We start from the raw sequence: 23,196 nt of genomic DNA on the forward strand, positions 1-23,196 counted from the left end.
TCCAAAGATTCTCTATTGGGTTTAGGTCTGGAGACTGGCTAGGCCACGCCAGAACCTTGATATGCTTCTTACAGAGCCACTCCTTGGTTATCCTGGCTGTGTGCTTCGGGTCATTGTCATGTTGGAAGATATATATATATAGTACATGGCAAAAGTTTGTAAACATTACTATTACTGAAAGAAGTCTCTTATGCTTATCTATTGCTATCTCAGAACTTCTGGCCTATTTAGCTCCTAAACTCTGGAACAGTCTTCCTAACATTGTTCGGGAAGCAGACACATTCTGTCAGTTTAAATCTAGACTAAAAACACATCTCTTTAACCTGGTACACATAACACATTATCAATTTCTATAATTCAAATGATGTAAAATGAGTATTAGGCTGCATAAATCCTAAATGTGACCCTGGATCACAAAACCAGTCACATGTCGCACTGGTATATTTGTGGCAATGGCCAACAATACATTGTATGGGTCAAAATTATCGATTTTTCTTTTATGCTAAAAAAACATTCGGTTATTAAGTAAAGATCATGTTCCATGAAGATATTTTGTAAATTTCCTACCGTACATAAAACATTTATTTCTGTGAGTGGATGCAGCAAAAGCGCGAACATAAATGGACAACTTTAAAAGCGATTTTCTCAATATTTAGCCTAGATTTTTTTGCACCCTCAGATTCCAGATTTTCAAATAGTTGTATCTCGGACAAATATTGTTCTATCCTACAAACCATACATCAATGGAAATCTTATTTATTCATTTTTCAGATGATGTATAAATGTCAATTTAAAAAAATGTACCCATGTGACTGGTTTTGTGGTCCAGGGTCACAAATTAGGTCAGCAGGAACTGGGAACACTTCCCATAACACCTGATGTACTTGTTACATCATAAGAAGAACGGCATCTATGCTAATATTAGTCTGTTTATCCCGAGGTTTACTGGATGATGGACCTGCGCCTGGACACGACCACGTCGCATGCAGCCCTGAAGTGTCAGCAGAGACCGTGTCAACTAGACTATCCCCTCAGAAGGCCTCATCGACACGACAAAAGTTTTTTTTTTACAACAAACGTTTTTCCTCTGTACAGATGAAAAAGTTTATCAAAATGATTCCCGTTCACACGGATCCACGGACATGACTAAAAACGCTGTATTATGCATGCCAGCCCAGTAAATGGCAATGCCACTTTGTAAAGAAAGACTACGCGCCCGCGCACATTCAAACACACATGCCTATAGACTAAACACGTAGGCTAATACGCATGTGCATGTTTTTGAAGTTTATACGGGTGTAAGGGTTTATAATGTATTGCTTATAATGGTATCGCTTTCAAAACTCATTTTCAAAAACTTGCACTTTGAAACCTACTTCAAAGTTTTCTTCTCAGGCCACCAAAACGCCGATGTTGTGTAAATGAACAGCCAGAACACATTCAAAGTTTTCTGTTTTCAGTTGAAAATGGTGCTGTGTAAGCGGCCCTTAAGTTAATAACTAATGATTTTTACAATGGAAATGAAGCAATAAAAAAAACTTACTTAAGCTAGACAATGACTTTCTTCTAGAGCCGCTGTACAGCCAAAACAATCTTTGTTGCATTATTTTCCTGTCATCACTGTAAAGCTGCTTTGAAACAATCTATATTGTAAAAAGCGCTATAAGGTGACTTGACTTGATTTATAAAGCCTGCATTTATTTGATCAAAAAAATACAGAAAGAACAGTAATATTGTGAAATATTATTACAATTTAAAATATTTTTATATTTTATATCATTTCTATTATATTTCTTATATTTCTATTTTAATATACTTTAAAATGTCATTTATTTCTGTTACGCAAAGCTGAATTACTCTCATTAGCCATGCAGTCTTCAGTGTCACATGATCATTCAGAAATCATTATTCATCATACTTTCATTCTCTGAATCACAGGTGCAGACATTTGAGAAATGATCTTAGATGAAATGTACGCAAATGTACGGTTTCTACGCAACATAAAATGAGGCCCCCGATCTTTAAAAGGCAGTCCATTATGAAGCTGAACCAACCATATTTACTTTTCACCCTTTCAAAGTCAACAGTGAGAATAATTATGCATACATTTCATAAAATAAACATAAAAAACTCTACAGATTAGTGCTTAAAAACTGTCTCCACTGTCCAATGAATGAACGTTAATTTTAATTCAAGTTTCATATTAAGAATTCTTTGCTTATGGAGCAAATAATAGGACTGGTCCAATTGTTTCTACTGTTTTCTGTACAAAGATCAAATTTCCCTTTAAAAAACAATTCAAATTTGGTCAACATCAAGGTTGGTTTTAAGTGCTGCAAAACAAAGACATGGAATCTTTATAGCCAGTATTGGAAAGACTCTAGCTTCTTTTGATTTTACATAACATTATTGCTTTATTGTTTTTCTACCCAGGAAAGCATCAATATATATACATTTTTTGGATGTTTGGTATGGGCTAATCTGTTAGTGACACACACACATATGCTTAGACTTAAGCTTTCTCTCAAAAATAATTTAATTCATCACTTATCACAATCATAACCTTCGATTTTAAACCTGCTAATGAATGAACTGCATAATGTGACTTTATTTAAAATAAAAAAAATTTTTAAAGTTTATTTTACAGTTAGTTTAGATTTAGTATGCATGGGAAGAACATCCATTTTAACATTAAATATTTTTTTTCTTCTTAGCGATCTACTCTCAGCCAGGAAAGAGTTCTGCTATTAGTGCCATTATGCAAACAGCAGTGTTGCTAAACCATGCAAAAAAAAAAAAAAATCACATATTCTAAATGTAAATGGGAACTATCTGTCCATCTGATTTTTTTTTCTGACGTTCTAAATATTCAATTTTGCACTTTCATCATTGAAGCTATTAGAAACCTAGGTGGTATTTCAGTGCTGCGGTAACCATGGAGACTGCAGGATCCACTGATGTTAGGCCAATCTTAAAGGGTTAGTTCACCCAAAAATGAAAATTCTGTCAGTAATTACTCACCCTCATGTTGTTACAACCGCGTAAGTCCTTCGTTCATCTTCGGAACATAAATTAAGATATTTTTGATTAAATCTGAGAGCTGGATCACTCCTCCATAGGCTTCTATGTGATTGAAACTTGCCGGCCCAGAAAGTTAGTAAAGACATCGTTAAAATAGTCCAAGTGACTACAGTGGCTCAACCATAAGTTTATCAAGCGACGAGAATACTTTCTCTGCAAAAAAAAATAAATAAAAAAAAATAACGACTTTATTCAACTATTCATTTTCTTCTGTGTGGGCCTGAGTGAGTTCACGTAGTGTAACAGTGCAGCGCTTCTGGGTTGTACGTCAGAACGTAGGCTCACGATTGGCTGACACTGTTCATGTGTGTGATGCGTGTGATGCTGCCCAATAGTGAGCCTACGTTCTGACGTACAACCCAGAAGCGCTGCACTGTTACACTACGTGAACTCACTCAATACAATAAAGTCACTATTTTTGTTTTGTTTTTGCGCACAAAAAGTATTATCGTCACTTGATAAACTTAAGGTTGAGCCACTGTAGTCACTTGGACTATTTTAACGATGTCTTTACTAACTTTTTTGGGATGGCAGATATTGATTACTTAGAAGCCTATGGAGAGGTGATCCAGCTCTCAGATTTCATCAAAAATATCTTAATTTGTGTTCCGAAGATGAACGAAGGTCTTATGGGGTTGGAACAACATGAGGGTGAGTAATTACTGACAGAATTTTCATTTTTGGGTGAACTAACCCTTTAACATAGTGCTCTGAGAGACAGCTTTATTCCTCAGGATTACACCTGAGATTTATGGATTTAAATTATTATTATTTTTTTTAATAATAGGAACACAGACACTCCAATTTGTTTCCAAATTTCCAATTTGTTCTGCTATTAGACTATTATATTGAACATTGTATGCTAAATATTTTATGGATGTAATATCTGAAGAAAAAGTCTGAAAAGTATTACCGGTATTACCTGTCCCAAATTTATTTATGTATGTTTTTTTACTTGTTAAGAGTCTATATTTCTGCATGGACCTGGGTGATATATCAAATATCCATGATTTTTCTGGTGATATAAAATAACCCATCATGAATTTTGCAATTATTTTAATATATGTCTTAATTGCAGAGTTCCTTCTTGTGAGTATGAGAGCATTACCCTGTAGTCAATAATTTTATCCCTTAAAACTCATCTTTGATCACCAAAATGGCATATTTAAACTTTTTTTTTTTTTTTGAAGAAAAAAAAGTTCTTTATGCCTTAAAATAGCTTGAATGTAACTCTACACCCTTGCCTCATTTAGTATACGGTTCTATGAATATGTAAATTATCCCCGCCCCCACTCACACCAGCTCAGAGATCCACTCGTTGACGATCAGAAACACCAGTGATTTCAAACCGCGTTTTTGAGACTCTTTGGTTCACTGCAGTTTTAAGGAGAAAATACTCAGCAATGGTGTTGACTTACGCATGTGCACATAGTTTGTCTTAAAGCATATTAAAAACATCACATAGACATGTAAACAACATTAAAGCTTGATTTTCACCACAGGGGGACTTTAAAACCGGCCCATGCGAAAACAAGGATATCGGGAGGGCATTAAATGTAGTCACGCAATGCTGATTTTGTTAACATTAACAATTTGAGAACAAAGTATAATTTGCACGGTTTGACATGATATGATAAGCGAGTGTTAGATTTAATGAGCGTGATTTACTGCAATCTTTTTTCCCTTTAACATTAGTTGGTCAGAACAAAAGTGGATGTTTCTTACTTGTTCAGACGACATTTTCCAGTGAAAATTCTTATTTTGGTCATACTTCCAAAAAGTAGAATCTGTGATTGCGAATGCCAGTTTCCACACCACCAGCGCGGTGATTTACAGCCGCACATTCTCCTCAAAACATTGGATTCATCCGGCTGTGCCATGCCGAGGCACAACGCACGTAAAGTTGATAAGTCCGCGAATAACTGCAATTGCAGATTTCGAACAGAGATGGCGACAAAGAGGAAAAACTGCGACTGCAGCTTTAACAAAAACATTTTAGTAAGTAGTCATGATAACTAACTACTGTAATATTAGGGTAAATGATTATTATTAAGGATATTATTAATTCATTTGCAGATAAACACTGCACCATTCAGATGTTTTGGGTTGGAAAGTTTTTTAAATGTTTTTTTTTTTAATCAAAGCTGCATTTATTTGATTAAAAAAAAATACAGTAAAAGTAGTAATATTGTGAAATATTATTAAAATTTAAAATAACTGTTTTCTATGCTAATATATGTTAACATGTAGATTATATCTGAATTTTCAGCATCATTACTCCAGTCTTCAGTGTCACATGATCCTTCAGAAATCATTCTAATATGATGATTTGATGCTCAAGAAACTATTATTATTAATGTTGAAAACAATTGCGCTTTCTGTATTATTTGCTAAATAGAAAGAACACCTTTTTATAATATCATAAATGTATTTACTGTCACGTTTGCTCTGAAAAATAGTATTAATTTCTCTTTTAAAACGATCTTACTAACCAAGCTTTTGAAATGTAGTTTATCTTCAGAAACACTGTAAAAAAATTGCTGTAGTTTTGCAGCTGCTTGACAGTAACTTACTGTAGATTTAAATTGATGTTATTTACTGGCAACAGTTTGTTCAAAGTTAAATGAACATTAAACATTAACAAGTCTTTGTCTTTACAGAATAAAACTATAAAATAACAACCTTTCTGGGAACCAGAAATCTTCATCAACCTTTTTCTGTTTTTTTTTCCTTCAGATTTTGGTTCCCAGAATGCTTTGCATGAGGCTGTTATTTTCGTTTTATTCTGTAAAGATAAAGACTTGTTAATGTTTAATGTTCATTTAACTTTGAACAAACTGTTGCCAGTAAATAACATCAATTTAAATCTACAGTAAGTTACTGGCAAGCAGCTGCCAGTAATACTGTAATTTCTACAGATTTTTTTTACAGTGTACAGTTTAAACATTTAAGGTAAGATAAAAAAAAGAAAAGAAAATAAATTAATACATTTGAGCAAAAACTGTCAGAAGAACTTTATCAAGACGCACTTTAGCTATATTGTGCAGTCCCACTTCCTACTTCGTTTACCTCCTGAGCTTTGTTTGCTCAAGTGTGAAAACTGTTTTTTGGTGGTCGAGGTTATCACAAAATGGACACACTGAGCACAACTCATACAGCACGACAAAATCAGTTTCTCACACACAACCACAGGGAGCCAGAGAGCTTAAAATCATATTAAACCTGCCACAGCGGGCATGAGTCATCATTACTGAAGCCGAGACAGGTCCGGTGAGGATGAGAGAGGTACAGGTGGCCTGATCCGATCCAGCTTTAATCAGAAGTGTGAACCACAGCATCAGATCAGTATTTGATGAGTGAGGGTCTTAAATCAAACATTTACCCAGCAGCTTTGATTACAGAGGGCACAGGGGCACAGTTGAGAAAAACACTGCATATGTATATCCTGGAGATGTACCATCTGCTAATGAAAGTCTTTTTGTTTTTATTTGGTCCTTCTAGGCTTGGGTTGATCCTGCGGCAGGACACCCTGATGATCTTTCCTTTTCAATTAAGCATCTCAGTTTTCGTAACCTGAGCTCAGCACGGTGTTCCAGAGTTAATTGGAAGTCCAATACGGGAGAGTGACCTAAATCAACAAACCTCGAGGTACTGAAGAAAACATGAAACGGAACAGAACACACACAGCCTCTCGTACAAGCAAAGACCTGAGCATATGTTAGGGAACAGGCACGATCATTAAAAAACCCTTTGTGTTCCTCTTCAATGAAAGCAGTAACCGATCAAATCTTCTTTTTTTTTTCATGCTATATCTACGATGTTCTCAAGTTAAAAAGTCTCAAGTCCATCAAGCTATATGCATTTTTGTGGCTATTTTCTCCAAGGACCTCTTTAAAAACCCATTAGGTCTCAGAAGTGCCGTCTACAAAAGAAAGCCTCTTACCAAAGCACTCAGAGTTCCAACAGTGCCTGGACTTACTGGATGTCCACAAAGACCCAGATCCTATCGTATTACAAAGCAAAAAAAAAAAGGTTTGTTTTTCACCATGAAATCAAAATTGACAAACCTGTTTTGTTTTTTTGAATATATTGCACTAGGTCTATTTATAATAATTTATCCATGCACATCATTATTTTTTAAATTCACGTGCCCTCGTAATCTTTAATCAAAACATCTCCCTCCCTCTTGCAGCGACATCTCTTCTCTGATGATGTGTTTACTGGCGTGAAGGCGGGGCAACCTGTCACTCACATGAGATATACCAATAGCAAACCACAACCATCCAATCAATTCCCCGTGGACAAAATCAAATCTCTTCCTATACATTTTCTTGTTCAAGAAGCCGTTACATACACGTCACAATAGGGAAGAAAAGACTATCGAAACTTCTGTTTCATGCTTTAATTTAAAGTTGAAGTACACAAAAGTTAACATTAAAGCACGACAGAAAACATTGCCAACCCAAGAAAACACATCTTTCTATAAATTGTCTTTAAATGTTTAAAAAGCAAGAAATGTGGCATTAAATTCAGATCAATTTGAGGGGTGCTGGTCTGGTCCCACCCTGTCTTGGTCTCGTTTTAGGTGGTCTCGGCTATAAGAAGTTACAGTAGGTCAGAACAGATAGATGTTCTGGCTGTTTGCTAAAGTGTTGCTATAGGCGGTTGCTGGGATATTCTGGGTGGTTGCAAGGCTGTTGCTATGCTGTTGTCTGGGATTATCTGGGTGACCTTCCGTAACATCCACAGACAGACATTTTGGTTTCACCTTATTTTGAACTACATTAAAGTCACTTGTATATTAATACCCATTGGGCGCTGAATAAGTACAGTTAACGTAACTTGATATTTTAAACAAAATTTGTGAATTTAGCACATGAGGTTGCACCAGACTGACAGTCAGTTCTCTTTTATTTCATTCTAAAATCTCCCGGTCCTTTGTTTCACAGACAAGACATAAGCTAGGCCCAGAGACTAAAATTCATATTTGAAGGTTTAACTGAAAGCAACAGTGTGACTAACATATCTTAAAATATGTCAGTGCCATTTTTTTTTTATCTCAAGATACACACCAGTAATGTTTATTTTTCTAAGGCACGTTTATAAAAGCTACTTATATGTCCTAATTAAACTAAGGCTTAATCCTGGCTTAGTCTAAGCCTTGTCTGTGAAACTGGGCCATAGTTACCTTTGATGGTAAAATTCGTAGACCTTCGTTCGTTTCGTTTTATCTTCCCGACGCTCTTCTGTGTGATTGTCCCAGGGACTTCCCCCCCACTCAACCAATCCGGGGAAGTTTTACCCGGTCCCTAGTTCCTGGGGAAAGTTCCCGCGCTGGAAACATATGGCTTATGTCCACTAACTCTCTCATTAGAGTGTAGACTGGTAGGGTTAGTTGTATTTAAGTTGACGTAGGATAGTTGCAATGTTACTTATAGTCAGTAGAATGTTCACAAGGGACCATCGAAATAAAGTGTTACCGACATTTGCCGGCCCAGGAACATAAAGGGTTAGTTCAGCCAAAAATGAAAATTCTGTCTGTAATTACCCTCAAGTTTTTCCAACTTCTGTGTTGTACGTCAGAGCGTAGACTCACTATTGGCCGACGCTGGTCATGTGTGGGATGCTGGCCAATCGTGAGCCTACGTTCTGACGTACAACACAGAAGCGCTACGTGAACTCACTTAGAGGAAAATGAAGAGTTGAATAAAGTCGTTATTTTTGCTTGTTTTGCGCACAAAAAGTATTCTCGACACTTGATAAACTTAAGGTTGAGCCACTGTATTCTCGGACTATTTTAACAATGTCTTTACTAACTTTCTGGCCTGGCAAGGTTCAATAACAGAGAAACCTATGGAGGAGTGATCCAGCTCTCAGATTTCATCATAAATATCTTAATTTGTGTTCCGAAGATGAACGAAGGTCTTACGGGGGTGGAACAACATGGGTGAGTAATTACTGACAGAATTTTCATTTTTGGGTAAACTAACCTTTTAAATACACAGTGATAATGAACTAAATACAGATAGTTGTAGGCATGCCCTGGTGTTTGGCTCGATCTCATGGTGCAAATGACCCTATAGGTTGATTTTACTCCGAACCATCCCTTTAAGCTCTGAACCATGAATTTGTGACTATTACTATTACTGAGATAACAGAAATAAAAATACAATGTTCTGTAAAGCGGTTTTGAAAAGTTGTGTATTGTGCAAAGTGCTATACAAATAAAAGTGACTTCTAAAAAAGGTCTCACCAATGACAACTTCCTTTACGACCAGGCGTTGGACACCAATCTTCCCACTGACTTCTCTCCAATTCATAACGTGCCGCAGCAGATGTAAAAGTGCCTTTCAGCACTCTCCACGCGGTGTTATCCAGGTCAAAGCCACCAACCAGACCCAGATAGGTAATCTGATAGGAAAAAAAAAACATTGTGTAAGTGGTTGAAATATCAAATCAAATCAAATCAAGTATATTTGTATAGCGCTTTTCACAATACAGATTGTATCAAAGCAGCTTCACAGTATTAAAATAAAATAATACAACAAAGTTTGTTTCTAGTGGAATTTATTGATTGATAGAATAAAATTAAATATCCCCAAAATATCCCCAACTGAGCAAGCCAAAGGCAACAGTGGCAAGGAACCGAAAAAACTCCATCAAGCGGCCTAATGGTGTCCTAAAACTCCATCAGGTGACCTAATGGAGAAAAAAAAAAAAAAAAAAAAAAAAAAAAAAAAACAACAAACAGTAACACCAACACTGGACCGCGCCGCCTTAATTCACAAATAGGCTACTACACATGACAAACTATACTATTTTATATGTGTACGACAGTGTGCTGTTGATTTATAAACAAAAACATCTTAATTTAAAACGGCAAACCAGCGAACTGCTATAGCCTACATTGAACTTTATTGTAAGTATAGCAGTAAACTGAGGAAAATAGCTAGTTCAACCCCTTCCTCGATGAAACGAATAACTAAACGCATAATAACATGCAATATTGACACATAATGCTGCATATTTCAATGATATGACTTTAAAATGCCAAAACATCACTTACCTGAATGTACACAGTCGTGAGGAAAGCAGAGTAAAAGGCGTCAGCTGGCCAGCGTCGCAGTCAAACTCGCGCCGTAGTCTCACTCCACCAATAGGAGGGAAGATGCAGAGCAACCTGAGGTGTGGAACGGCGGATGTTTGCCGCACTTGATTTCAGGATTCCTGTGTTTTTCCACGTATAAGCCAAATGTTTACCACAAGTCGGTGTTTCTCACTGTGTGCCATAGCTCAATCACATATGGTTCTCATGTGTTCGTTGTTATCTGGGCCATATACCTCAAAATCAGTTGTGAACCAAGAGAGCATTTCCCGCAGATTTTAAAGTTATGGCAAAACAAATATGGCTACAATTTGGCCCATATCTGTTCAGCCATGCCACATCTAGGCCATATGTGCCACATAATACCCATGTGGCCCAAATGTAATTGCTATCTGGGAGTCCGATCTTAATACGAGTTGTATTATGGGCTATAATCTTTTTCTATTTAGCTTAGCTCTTCGAACTAGGCAAGGCAAGGCAAGTTTATTTATATAGCACATTTCATACACAATGGCAATTCAAAGTGCTTTACATAGAAGAAATTAAAATAATAACAAGAAATAAGAATAATTAAAACAGTTATGAAGAATAAAAAAAATAAAATACAGTACAGTACAAACAGTCGGACGAACATTGGCACAGTGCTCATTCAGTAAATGCATAGCTAAACAGAAGTGTTTTGAGTCTGGATTTGAAAGTGTCTACTGTAGGAGCACATCTGATCTCTGGAAGCTGGTTCCAGCTGCGGCTGGCATAATAGCTAAAAGCGGACTCGCCATGTTTAGAGTGAACCCTTGGTATTTCTAGCTGATATGATCCTAGTGATCTGAGTGATCTGCTGGGTTTATATTCAGTGAGCATATCTGCAATGTATTTAGGTCCTAGGCCATTGAATGATTTATATACCAGTAATAATACTTTAAAATCAATCCTAAATTTAACTGGGAGCCAGTGTAAAGACCTGAGGACTGGTGTGATATGTTCATTTTCTGGTTCTGCTCAGAATCCTGGCAGCAGCGTTCTGTATGAGCTGCAACTGTCTTATGGTCTTTTTGGGAAGGCCAGTGAGGAGTCCATTACAATAATCCACCCTGCTGGTGATGAAAGCATGAACAAGTTTCTCTAAGTCTTGTCTGGAAACAAAGCATCTAATTCTTGCAATATTTTTCAGATGATAGTATGCTGATTTAGTTATTGCTTTGACATGACTACTGAAACTAAGGTCTGAACTAGGGTTCTTTGTTTTACTAATGGATGATTCCTCAGATGGTTGCCTTTTTGAACGATTAATTGTGTTAATGATTCTCATTAGTTGTGGCTATAAGCTGTCAGAACTGAAACGCATCACATGGCTTTTTCTTTTCTGAAAATCTGACATTTCCCGCGAAATCCGACCCGACTGCTCAAATTATAAATCATTACAATTATAAACGTACCGGTGTTGAGTCGGTGTTAATTGACTACAATAATTGATGTTAATTTTTATCAAAAGGAAATACTGTATTGCAGATTTAAGATGTTTTTAATCGCTTCTTTTATATGATCTTTCATAATTCATTATGTGGCACCTCAGCCATCGGCAGCTGCATGAGATATTGGCAAAGCTCATGAAACTGTTGCTAGGAAACAAGAGCGCCATCGTCTGTTTAGTCTTTGTTAAAAAAAAAAAATAGGAAGTCTTAATAAACTTCAAATTATTGGAGAAAAAGTTAAAATAAGCATTGAGAAAACAACCCAAATAACTACAAACATAAATATAATTTATAAATAAATTCATACAAAAAGTAACAAGAGAACTACACGTTTCTTTTATTACATATCTTTATTGTCCAAAGTACCATAAAATGATAACTGTACAACTCGGCACACTTAAGCAGAACCAGGGCACTAAATATCCAAATTGGGTTGCTGGTTGTAGTTGAAGACGCATAAAAAAAAAAAAATGTACATATTTACAAAGACTTTAAGTGTGTTGATGCTCTTCGCATAGGAATCTAACAAAAAAAAAAGTTCTTAAGAAACTTAAAAACATAATGCAAGTCCCTGGTACTGGACACATGGAGTGAGGAGAGCAGACAGTGGATCAGAGATGAGAATGGTCAGAAAGGCACTCTGTGATGTCTATGTACAGGTCATCCATCATTCAGTGAGAAGAGCTCACATCCAGGCTATTCACAGTAGTTAACTCTTTACATCCCAGTTGATAATTACACCGTAATTAAAATGAGTCAAAACAAACATGAGAAATGTTCCATATTTTGCATCAAGTACCCATATTGTTCAAGTTGATGGAGGACCAAAATAATTCAAATTGAATGAAGGTCGAAAAAACACAATCACTGAAAAAAAAAAACATTGACGACAATGGCAACTTAAATCAAACTACACCGGGAATTTAAAATTTTAAAACTAGCATTAAGATGGGACGCCAGAACAACAACAAAAACATTCTAACGTTACAGCACCACGTCTGGCTCGGTCTCGCCAGGCCTTCCCTAGCGTTTACAACACTTCTCAGCGTTTCGTTACAACACGCAGCCTGAAAACTCTATAGAGGAGCTTCATTTTTGTTGCTGAAACAACGCAAACGGATTTTAGCCGGCTCCTGTGATAGATTGTTCTCTTTGGTGTTTCATGATCTCAACAAGGCAGGCTAAAACTAAATTTTTTTTTTTAAAACCATTCTCGCCAGGCACCACGTTTAGCCGTGTTAAACTGAAAAGGCTACAATTCTTTATTCGTTTCTTGTTCTGTAATACATTAAGGTATGTGTAAACATGATCATTATATTGTCCAATGGCACTCGGTAGACGATGGACCCCAGGACGACCGGAACGTCGTGTCCTCTTCCACAAGTCTCACATTCTCCTGCTCATAAACAGGCGTCAGTGCCGCTGTGGGTCTTACACACGCGAGCACCTGGAAAGCAACCTTACAGATTCTGGATATAAACTACAGACCTATAGTTGTTCCACTCAAAAATCTCAAGATATTTGTTTTGTAATGTCGGGACATTCATCCTTTGCCCTCGTATCATGGTGTGCGTGAAGAGGGGGGGGATTACGCATTATGCATGTCATGACATCACCGAAAGACACGGAGCAATGTGAAGGCATCGTTGTACAGGACTTTCGTTCGAAGCGATTCCCCTTTGACATCAATGCATAATGCAGTGAAAAGTGCAGCGCCGGCTGACTCCTCCCTCTCCGATGTGGACTGATTACAAACCGGTTTTATGAGTTAAAAGCGTGGGTAAAGCGTGGGTTATGATTTCCTCTCCTCGAACAGCCTCCGTAACCGCAGCTTCGTGAAATCTACCACCGTTTCGGGGTCAGGTTGATGCCGCAGCTTTGATATGGGTTAAACCGATTTCTCTCTCTCTCTCTTTTTTTTTTGTTTTTTGTTTTTTAAATATTTAAATAGATATAAAACTTTCTCTTTTTCCTTTTAAACAGACAGTCTGTACATATCTGGTACCAGTACATATAAAATTACAAGAGTTGTTAAATTAGAAAGGATATGTTCCTTCTGATACGTCATATCAAAAATATGCAGCTTTAGTAAACATATTCTCATAGTACTTTTTTTCTAGGCTAACTTTACATTGCTACATTACATTTTTCAGAGTTAGAAATATAGCAAAAGTGAGAGAACGCTGCCTCGCGCTTTCGTCTCTGTGAGTCCAAGGGCTCTCTGTGCACAATGCAGTGATCTTGAGCACTGAGCAGCTGTTTGACTTGACTTTAAAAGCCGTTTGTGCAGAGGTAGAAGCCTCGGAGTAAATAGTGTACTTTCCACAGCAACCTTCCCCGTTTCTGCACCTCTCGCTCTCCCGCACGTCCACGTTCGCTGTACCAATCTCAGCACCTGCTCGCTCCTCTGCAGACCCGATTCCCTCTCTTCCCGTCTCAGTCGATCTTCTCGACTTTCCCGATGATCTTCTCCTCGAAGATGGGCAGGATGGCGTCGTCTTCGCGTACCTCCTCGAACACCACTCCGCAGTCGAACTCGTCGCTCACTTTCTTGAAATAATACCTGAGGTGTGGTGAGGGAGAGGGATCGTGATGGTTTAATTTCATCTATGTCAGTCAAATAATTCAGTTTAATTGACAAAAGTATAAATCAAAACAGTGTATAATTAAATAGTATTATACAGCCAAAAGTGATATCCGGAGGAGATGTGTGTTTACGACCCTACAAGTTCGATTAAACCATAAAAAGAATAACAAAACACTAAACTTGGTTAAAGTATTCATCTGACAAAATGATTTAGCAAAAAGGCAAACTACTGTTACAGGTTTTATTTTACTATGCAGAAAAATTGCATGGTAAAACAAAAAGCTCACAGGAAAAGCATACTCTGACTGCAACACAATCAGTTATTAATATGTTATTGGATCTCTCTTGTTTTTGTGGGTGTTCATAATTTCTTTGTATGACAGCCTGTCCAAAAATGATGTACGCACAATTTATCACAAATTAAACAATTAACTCCAAGCACAACTACACAATATATTTTCAAAATCTTTAACAAATGTTTAATATTTGAATAAAGGGTGAAAATGTCAATTTTCCTAGCCTGGACATCACTTTTGGCCACTACAGTATATAGCCATTTGATACTGGAAATAAGTTTAAAGAAATCGTTTGTTATCTGTCATTATTTACACATCCTCATAACCGTTTTCTGTTTGAATATATTCTAAAATTCAATTTATTTCTGTGATAAAGCTGAATTTTCAGCATCATTACTCTAGGCTTCAGTGTCACATGATCCTTCAGAAATCATTCTAATTTGATGCTCAGGAAACATTTCTGGTTATTATTATCAATGTTAAAACAGTTGTGCTGGTTAACATTGTTGTAGAAACAGTGATACATTTGTTTTTTTCAGGATTTGATGAATAGAAAGCATTTATTTGAAAGAAATCTTTTGTTATAATAGAAATGTCTTTAATGTCACTTTTGGTGCATCCTTGCTGAATAAACGTATTCATTTGTTTCTTTCTTTAAAAAGACTGATGTGAAAGTGGTATGAAGCCATTCTATGATACTTTTATACTGATTAGGGCTGTCAACGAATATTCTAAATTCGAATATATATTCGAATAGTTTTAAAAAACAGAATTTCAAATGCGACCCGCACAGTGTTAAGAATTTCTCTTCCTAGTTTGGAACGACATGAGACTGAGTAAATGACAGAATCTTCATTTTTGGGTGAACCATCCCTTGATCATCTAAACTAAACACTACAGACGGTCCTCAAAAACCTACTGATGCTAAGAACAAAAAGCGTAGAAGGTTTACCTGTAGCTCCCTTTCTTGGTAAGCAGCTCCTTGAACTGTCCCAGAGTGACGATCCTCCCTTTGACGGACGTCCTGTACGGGATGGGCTCTCCGCAGAAGTAATAGGCCACGGTGATGTTCTCACAGGGCTGCTTCTTCATATTCTTATGCCTGCAAATGAACCAAAAGGCACTTGAAAAACAAACCAAAGCATTTATTCCATAATAAGATGGGATAAAATGGTGCGTTTTAGCAACAAAATGAGAATGTCCTGAAGGCCGTATCTGAAAGCCCTTGTACGTGCTCTACTGGGTTTGAAGTGGACACGAGTGCTGGTGGTCAGCAGAGACTCGGTTTACTGTTGCAAAGTAAAATGAATTCCAGATGTCTGACAAATGTTCCTCAGAAGAAGAAAAAAAACAAAAAACATTTGCACTGTTGTGGCGCTTTCATCTCATCCACACCAAAGCTTTGATGTCACCGCATATCTGCATTAGCTCTCCTCCAGCCGATCAGTGGTTAATACACTGGAACCAACCAAATCTGTGAGGAACTACGCGCTAAGACTGGTCAGTCTATATTACACTCTTGAAAGCGCTACACACAGAAGCGTTAGTGAACTACATGAAGGCACAGCCCTGACAAACACATGCAAGTGCATGTATCGGTAGCATGGGATGGTGAAAGGAAGGGCTACGCTCTATGAAGAAGTACTGGGAACATACTCTGACTCGGAGAGCTCCGTGTCGGAGACGGCGGGCACCACACTGAGCGTGGGAAACAGAGCGGGCCTGACAGCGGTGCGACCCCTCTGGATCACCTCCATCACATACCTGAGGAACAACCCCGAGTTAGAGACACACCGGCTGCGTTTGCAGGCTCACACCGCCTCATTACACGCATGCACCTCAGCCAGCCACAGTGTGTGCCGGAACAGGGCGGGGAAGAGGAGGCAGCCTTGCATTGTGCATTATGGGTAATAGATGGGTCACTGACAAACGTCCAATAGAAAGAACAATTTTAAGTTTAAACTGCATATGCAAAATGCTAAAAACAGTCTCTGGTTTCATGTGGATTTTAAAAACGTTAATAGCATTTTCAACAAAAGAGTTGATTTACTGACCTTAAAAATGTCATGTGGTGGAACCAGCAAGTATAAACTAACATTTTCCTTACACCTCAAATACATGCAAGTCTTGCTTAGTCATTTTCAATAAAACTTTACAAAGGTAGAAAGTATTTGAGGAGTCACACCACATGACCGGAATGGGCAAACCTTGCCTTGTCATAAAAAGGTCAAGTTATTTGACTTATTGGCCTTGACACAGTCATGAGGGTCTAAAGGGGCCCTTACTATGACATCATTTCCGGTTTTGTTTTTCAGATTGTTTCAGAACATTGGTCTAACTAGTTTGATTTGGCAGTAGTTTTTCTTCAAATATTTTAACAGATCCAAAACAATTCAAGATTAAAATCTGAATAAATTCTAAATATTATTATTATCAGTATTATCATTATTATTAATGATTCTACCATCATTACTACTACTAATAACAACAAAGATCATAACAAACTACTTAAGACTTTCTTATCAAGAATTTCATTATTTTAAGATGTTTATTTCCATACATTATGATATTAGGAAAGTTTCACCCTGACATCTTTGATATTATGCTCCCCCAAAAAATGTATTTAAGTTCAAAAATTAAAAACTCAAAGTTTTATTAAGTGCTTTTGATTCTGAATAAATGATCCAGGTCAAAAACTGAGCGTCACTGACCCAAAGGCAAATAACGTGATTATTTTCAAGCAATAACAAATCCGGCCACTGTGTTTCTTCTATGAATTATGACCTTCTGTGGACGCGTCCGCTCACCTCTGCTTGGCCTGCAGCGTTCCAGACTTCCTCCTCTCTTCCTCAAGCCGCCTGCGTGCCTCTTCCAGCTGTGTGAGGGGGTTGGGGGCTGGGTTGGGGGGCATGGTTGGGTCCTGGATGAAGGGATGGGAGGGCTGCACGCTGTTGCGGAGCTGAGCGGTCACCCAAGGGTGCACAGCCCCCGGCCGCTCCACCGAACTGGGCCTCGACACCTCGTGACTCGGAGCTTTCTTGGAGCCGGAGATGCTGCTAAGGAATATGCAAGACCAAAAGAGCTTTTACATGATTCCTTTTGAAAAACAGTGCTTTTTTTAATTTTGCATAATTTCTAACAACTAATTGAATAGCTGGTCAGACATCATTATTGAATAATGTCTCTAGATTATACACTAAGAAAGGCTCTCACCCGTAAGGGCTCCTCTTATAGCGTCCAGCTTCCTTCTCACCCTCCATCATCCACTGCAGTATCTTCTGGTTCCTCTCCATATCATCCAGGGGCAAGGGCTCTCGCATCTCATAGTTTCGACCATCTTCCCCTTTTCTGACCGGCCGCTTTGACAGAGTGCTGCCTTTACTGCTACAGTGAGACACAAGAACATCAAAATCACTGAAGATAAACGGCTTCACTTAATGCTTCCAATATACACCACAGTTCAAAAGTTTGGGGGTGGGGGGGGGGGGGGGGTAAATGTATGAGCAAATGTATTGCTCACTGTTAGTTAATTCATTAACTAATGTTACCTTAATGAACCTTATTGTAAGGTTACCTTACAATTTTACTGTTTTTGATTTATCATCAAGTAAATGCAGCCTTGGTTAGCAGAAGTGAGTGTAGAAACATTAAAAAAGTCTTAACCAACACCAAACTTTTGAATGGTAGTGTATATGTATATATAACAAAAGCCACTGAGACACATACCCGTAACCCATGGGGTCCATGCCGTTGGGACCGACGCTCATTCCATCTGCATAGTTGCGTGACTTGGATCCATAGTGGTGTTGCTCCGTGTTCCAGGCTAAGCCCCCGTGCACCTTCGAGGGTTCCACCTCCACCTGTTCTTTGGGCTTCCCCCCCGCGGCATAGTGTGTGTGGTAAACGTGTTTGTGATGGTGCATGTGCGCCGCATCAGCCTTCGGGCCCAGCCGAGCCTGGTGCTTGCCTTGGCCACCAGACAGTGGCATTATAAGCCCGGGATTCTTGCCCGCCGGCAGCCCGTCTGGGGAGCGGGACTTTGGAGAGTGACGGCCCGTGCCTGGAGATTGACAGCCGGGGGTTTTCATAACACGCTGCACATGTTCATCCAGGATGCTCTCGGGGTTTTCCTCGTGTGCATCCCGTAGCTGCAGCCCGTTGTAGCTCGTTTCAGAGTAGCGACCGCCATAATGCTGCATGTGGACCGCGGGAGGAAACCTGTGATTGGCCAGGGAGGGAGCGGTGGAGACGTCTGCATCGTCACCTTCTTCTTCCTGCATGACACAGAGATTATTCAATGATGACAAGATACTTTTTCAAAATCTCAGACGTTTAGTATAATGGATGTGTATTAAAAAAATGAAATAAAAAAATATATATATATGTATGTGTGTGTGTGATACTGTATAATACTTCATATATATATATATATATATATATATATATATATATATATATATATATATATATATATGAAATCAGCCAGGTGAGCAAGTCGATAACAGAAAATAAATAGGCTGAAGAATCACTGTGCAGTAACAGTTTGAACCAGCAGATGTCGCCCTTTCAAGCATATATTAATTGGCATTTGTCATGGTCACATTCAAAAACGCACAATGACCTGAAACAGAGCCATGAGAGAATTCTCTTATTAATCAAAACATGACTTTAATATTCATTTTAATCATGATAATATTTCTGGACAAACACAGACCTCTCTTCATCACATTATAAATGATCTGATATGTCAGTTTTCTTAATTTAATAACACTTAATATTTTACTTGCTTATTTGTTCTGCCATTCTCTCTGATTTTGATTTTACTGGCAAACAACACTGAATCCTGTTTGACAAATTTAGTTTCAATTAGGGATGGGACGATTACCGGTTTCACTATAAACCACGATAAAATGCACTGACGGTTAGTAATATCGTTTAAAATTTAATTATCATTAAAACCGTGTTTGATTATCGCGATTTTAGATCCTGTTCAGCCAGCAACAGTCTGATGCAGGCGCAGCGCGCAATGTTGTTGTTTTTTTTTATTCAAGAAGGAATTGCGGAAGGCAGTGACCGTGCTCGGGAGATTTTTCTGCCTTTTAAGAGAACCAATTCTGAGGTGTGGTCATATTTTGGCTTTAACAAAAATCCTGAGGGAAACTTAATCGAGGATGGTCACCCTGTCTGCAGAACATGCACAAGAAAGTAGCCGAGTCGTCTTGTGTGACCATTACCCACTGTTGTATAGCGAACGCAAGGCAAGTTAACTTTGACCTCAATACCAAAACTACTAGGAAATAATTGGGCATAAAATGTTGTTTTAAGTTGAACTATTTTATATCAATCACTTGAAATAAACGTGAAGCTTCCGCAAAGAAAAGTTCGCAGCAAGTGGCTTTGAGCCAAAGACGAACGAACAAGTTCAAACAAGACTATGTGACATTTAAGGGATAATAATTTATATTCATTATACACTTATTACACCGATTTTTTTTAGCACATAATTACGGGGACATTGAATTGAGATTAATGTTTTAAATCTTACCTGTTTATAAATCCATTACAGCGTACAAAACAATCGTTCAGACAAGATGATCATCACAACAATATTATCAAACTCTGTAAACAATAAATCAACTCTGATTTAATTTTAAAATACAATTAAAAACGGAGACGCAAGACGGCAAGTTGTATTTGAATGAAACGAGAGAGCGCGTCCATTGTGATCATGGTGTAACGTCTGTCAGAGAGTTTGAATACTAACGTTACCCAGATACAAGACAGTGCAAATGAACTGTTAGTTCCACGAGACTTTTATAGATGTTTTCTCTCAGTTAAGCGCACACTTCACATACATGTCGAAGAGCGAATGTTAAAAGGGAAAATAAAACACTCTAAAACACGCTACAAATCAAAGTGGAAGTAAACACATTATAATAAAACAACGGTCAGCAGTAGAGGTCATCTTCCTCTTTGCGCGAGCAATCTCACTCTCACTGTGTGCGTGCGCGCTCACATAAAACCAGCATGCATACAATAACGTACGCCATAGAAGAAGTTATCTTAAAGGCACATCAACATTCATGTCATGAACACTACTTAACACTAGGCGGCCGTTACAATGGATGTGCGCGGTGTTATAATGCATTGCTATTGACGACCGTCATTATAAGGAAGGAAATACCACATAATAGAATCTTGCTTTAAAAAGTGCATAGAGCTGCTTGTTTTATTTGTTGTTTGTTGATTTTCAAATATTAAACTTCTTGAAATGTCTTCAGTGTGATCATCAACTCTTTTTGAAAAACTTTCATCTCGTTTTAACAAAACCGTGATAATATTGATAATCGCGATAATTTTGGTCACTATAATCGTGATATAAAATTTTCATACCGTCCCATCCCTAGTTTCAATCATAGTCTGGTGACTAAATTTACATATTTTAGTCACATTCTGTATGATTAGTCACATTCATGCAGTGTTACAGGCTAATTACTGGATGTAGTATCTTTAATCTGCATAGTATCCAACATATTGTAACTTAAGGTTGTTTCTGATTGTTTTTCCCCATAAAATGAATCATTTTTTGTGTAACTGTTTTAAGCAATACTAATTTAATAATAATTTAAAGTCATCACATTTTGTTAGTTGTATTGCAGTGTTACCATCATTGCACTTTGTTAATGTGGGTTAAACTATGCATAGTTTTCTTCACGGAGTATCTTTTCTGCTAGTTACTAATTAAAACAAATTTTATATGAATAGATTATACTTTATCAGTCCACATTATTACAGTATTTCAAATTGACATACACATTTCACTTGACTGTTGAATTGTACGAGCTGAATTATACAAATGTTTATTTATTATTATTATTATTATTATTATTATTCTATTTAATCAAGGATGCATTAAATTGAACAAAATTGACAGTAAAGTCATTTATAATTGTTACAAAAGATTTATTTTTCATACAAATGCTGTTCCTTTGACATTTCTATTCATCTAAGGATCCGGAAAAAATATAATTGTATTACCTTTCCACAAAAAACATTAAGCTGCATAAATGATTTCAACATTTATAATGTTGATACAAATATTTCTAAATAGAAAAGTTACAGAATTTCTCACAATATTACAGTTCTTACTGTAGTTTTGTTTAAATAAATGCAGCCTTGGTGAGCAAAAATGTTGAGTTTTGAATGGTAGCATGTGCATTATTTAAAACTATGTTAACAACACAAGTACATTTTACTTCCAGCAAATTTCCTTCTCCTTCAAACGTGCCTTTTCATTTGGTTGTCTTCTCATTTTCATAATGGAGAAAGTCAATAAAACCAAAGCCTCAACAATGCTTTGATTCTCTCTCCAGGTAGCGAAGTCCAAGGAGAGAAGGAATTCTGAGGACTTGGCCTGAGTATCATTTTATTTTTACTGAACAGCTGTGCAGGTCAGCGCTCTGGATGATCTTTGACAGATCATGCCAAAAAAAAAAGGAAAAAAAAGGTGGGAGACAACACAAATCCAACCGCAATGCACAAACCATCCAATTCCCATTGCGCTGATTCAACCTCTAAAAACTGAACCATCTGAAAACGACCAGAAAACCCTGAAATCATCTTTCTGGGGTGTTATGCAGACTCGTCAAGGCTCAGTAGCTGGCAAAAGCATGTTTAACTGTCAGAGTCCTTCCTGCTCAGTGGACCAAAGAGCACAAGTGCCGTATATAGAAGCCAGTCGCTCCGCTGATAGGTAAAGAAAACTTGAAACAAGTTTGCTGAAAGCTGAGGCACCGGTGAGAATATCAATTAAGAGACAAATGACATTCCTCCTTCGGCTCTTAACTCAAAGTCACTGTTCTGTGACGGAAGTTCCTCTTACAGGAGGCCAAACTACATAAATAATCTGCCTTGAGACTTAACACCTGGCTTTGAGTCGGGAAAAAGATTCCCATTTGCGGTGCGCGCAAGCATTTCTTCACGCCCCGACTGACTTCAAACAAAGTCATTACACTGAGGCAGACTAGCAAGTAGCTCAATCTCGGCAAGCGAATCACCTGACACTGAAAAAAACAAAAAGACGAAAGAAATGAGCGAAGTCCCCTTGATAAGACAGGGAGTCTTTATAACACATCCGCCTGGTTCACTCGTGATGACAGGAGGCACAGGCCTCAGTGTTTGATCTATCTGCTAAAGCTCGAAGTGCAGTGGAGACGTGACGATTCCCTGGCATATTTGGATGCACTACTCACCAGTCGAACCCTCTTGAGCCGCTCCTCCAGTTTTTCTTCTGCCTCGCGTTCCCTCAGCACCCCCTCCAGCCTGCTGATCAGCTCCGCCGCAAACTTTTCCGGCTCGACGTGAATATCCTTTGGTATCCGGTTAGTGCGCTGATGGGAAGACAATGCGGGTCAATACTCAAGGTCACCATTCACATTTAATGCAATGCTCTTAAAAACGAAACTACGGCTGCTGATTAAACAATAACACAACAGTGTAAAATACAATATTGAAAGCAGGAGAACATTCATCCAGGCTAGACAGACAAACACACACATTTTTGGATAATGTGCTATTGAGAATTAAGCTTAAATCAGCTTAAAAGGACAAACAAAAGATAGCATATAATACAATACAATATTGTTGCTATTACTT

At 37.8% G+C, this 23,196-nt stretch overlaps 1 protein-coding gene across 5 annotated transcripts in view; it reads right to left on the bottom strand.

Moving 5' to 3' along the window:
- Positions 1–11,989: 11,989 nt before the first annotated feature.
- Positions 11,990–23,196, bottom strand: part of axin1 (axin 1) — a 38,599-nt gene continuing 27,392 nt past the window's right edge. For 2 of the 5 annotated variants that reach the window (XM_084129994.1, XM_084129995.1), the window contains exons 5-10: positions 22,794–22,931; positions 18,268–18,815; positions 17,755–17,925; positions 17,349–17,597; positions 15,494–15,643; positions 11,990–14,221 (exon numbers count right to left, since the gene is read on the bottom strand). In XM_084129994.1, the coding sequence (XP_083986120.1) occupies positions 14,095–14,221; positions 15,494–15,643; positions 17,349–17,597; positions 17,755–17,925; positions 18,268–18,815; positions 22,794–22,931 (1,383 nt within the window). In that variant the 3' untranslated portion in view covers positions 11,990–14,094. Of the gene's footprint in view, positions 14,222–15,493; positions 16,306–17,348; positions 17,598–17,754; positions 17,926–18,267; positions 18,816–22,793; positions 22,932–23,196 lie in introns of all 5 variants that reach the window. The other 3 variants (XR_014608343.1, XM_084129997.1, XM_084129996.1) reach the window with 3 other exon arrangements.

This window comes from Abramis brama, assembly GCF_963993115.1.
Source record: "Abramis brama genome assembly, chromosome: 1".
NCBI classification, from domain to species: Eukaryota; Metazoa; Chordata; class Actinopteri; order Cypriniformes; family Leuciscidae; genus Abramis; species Abramis brama.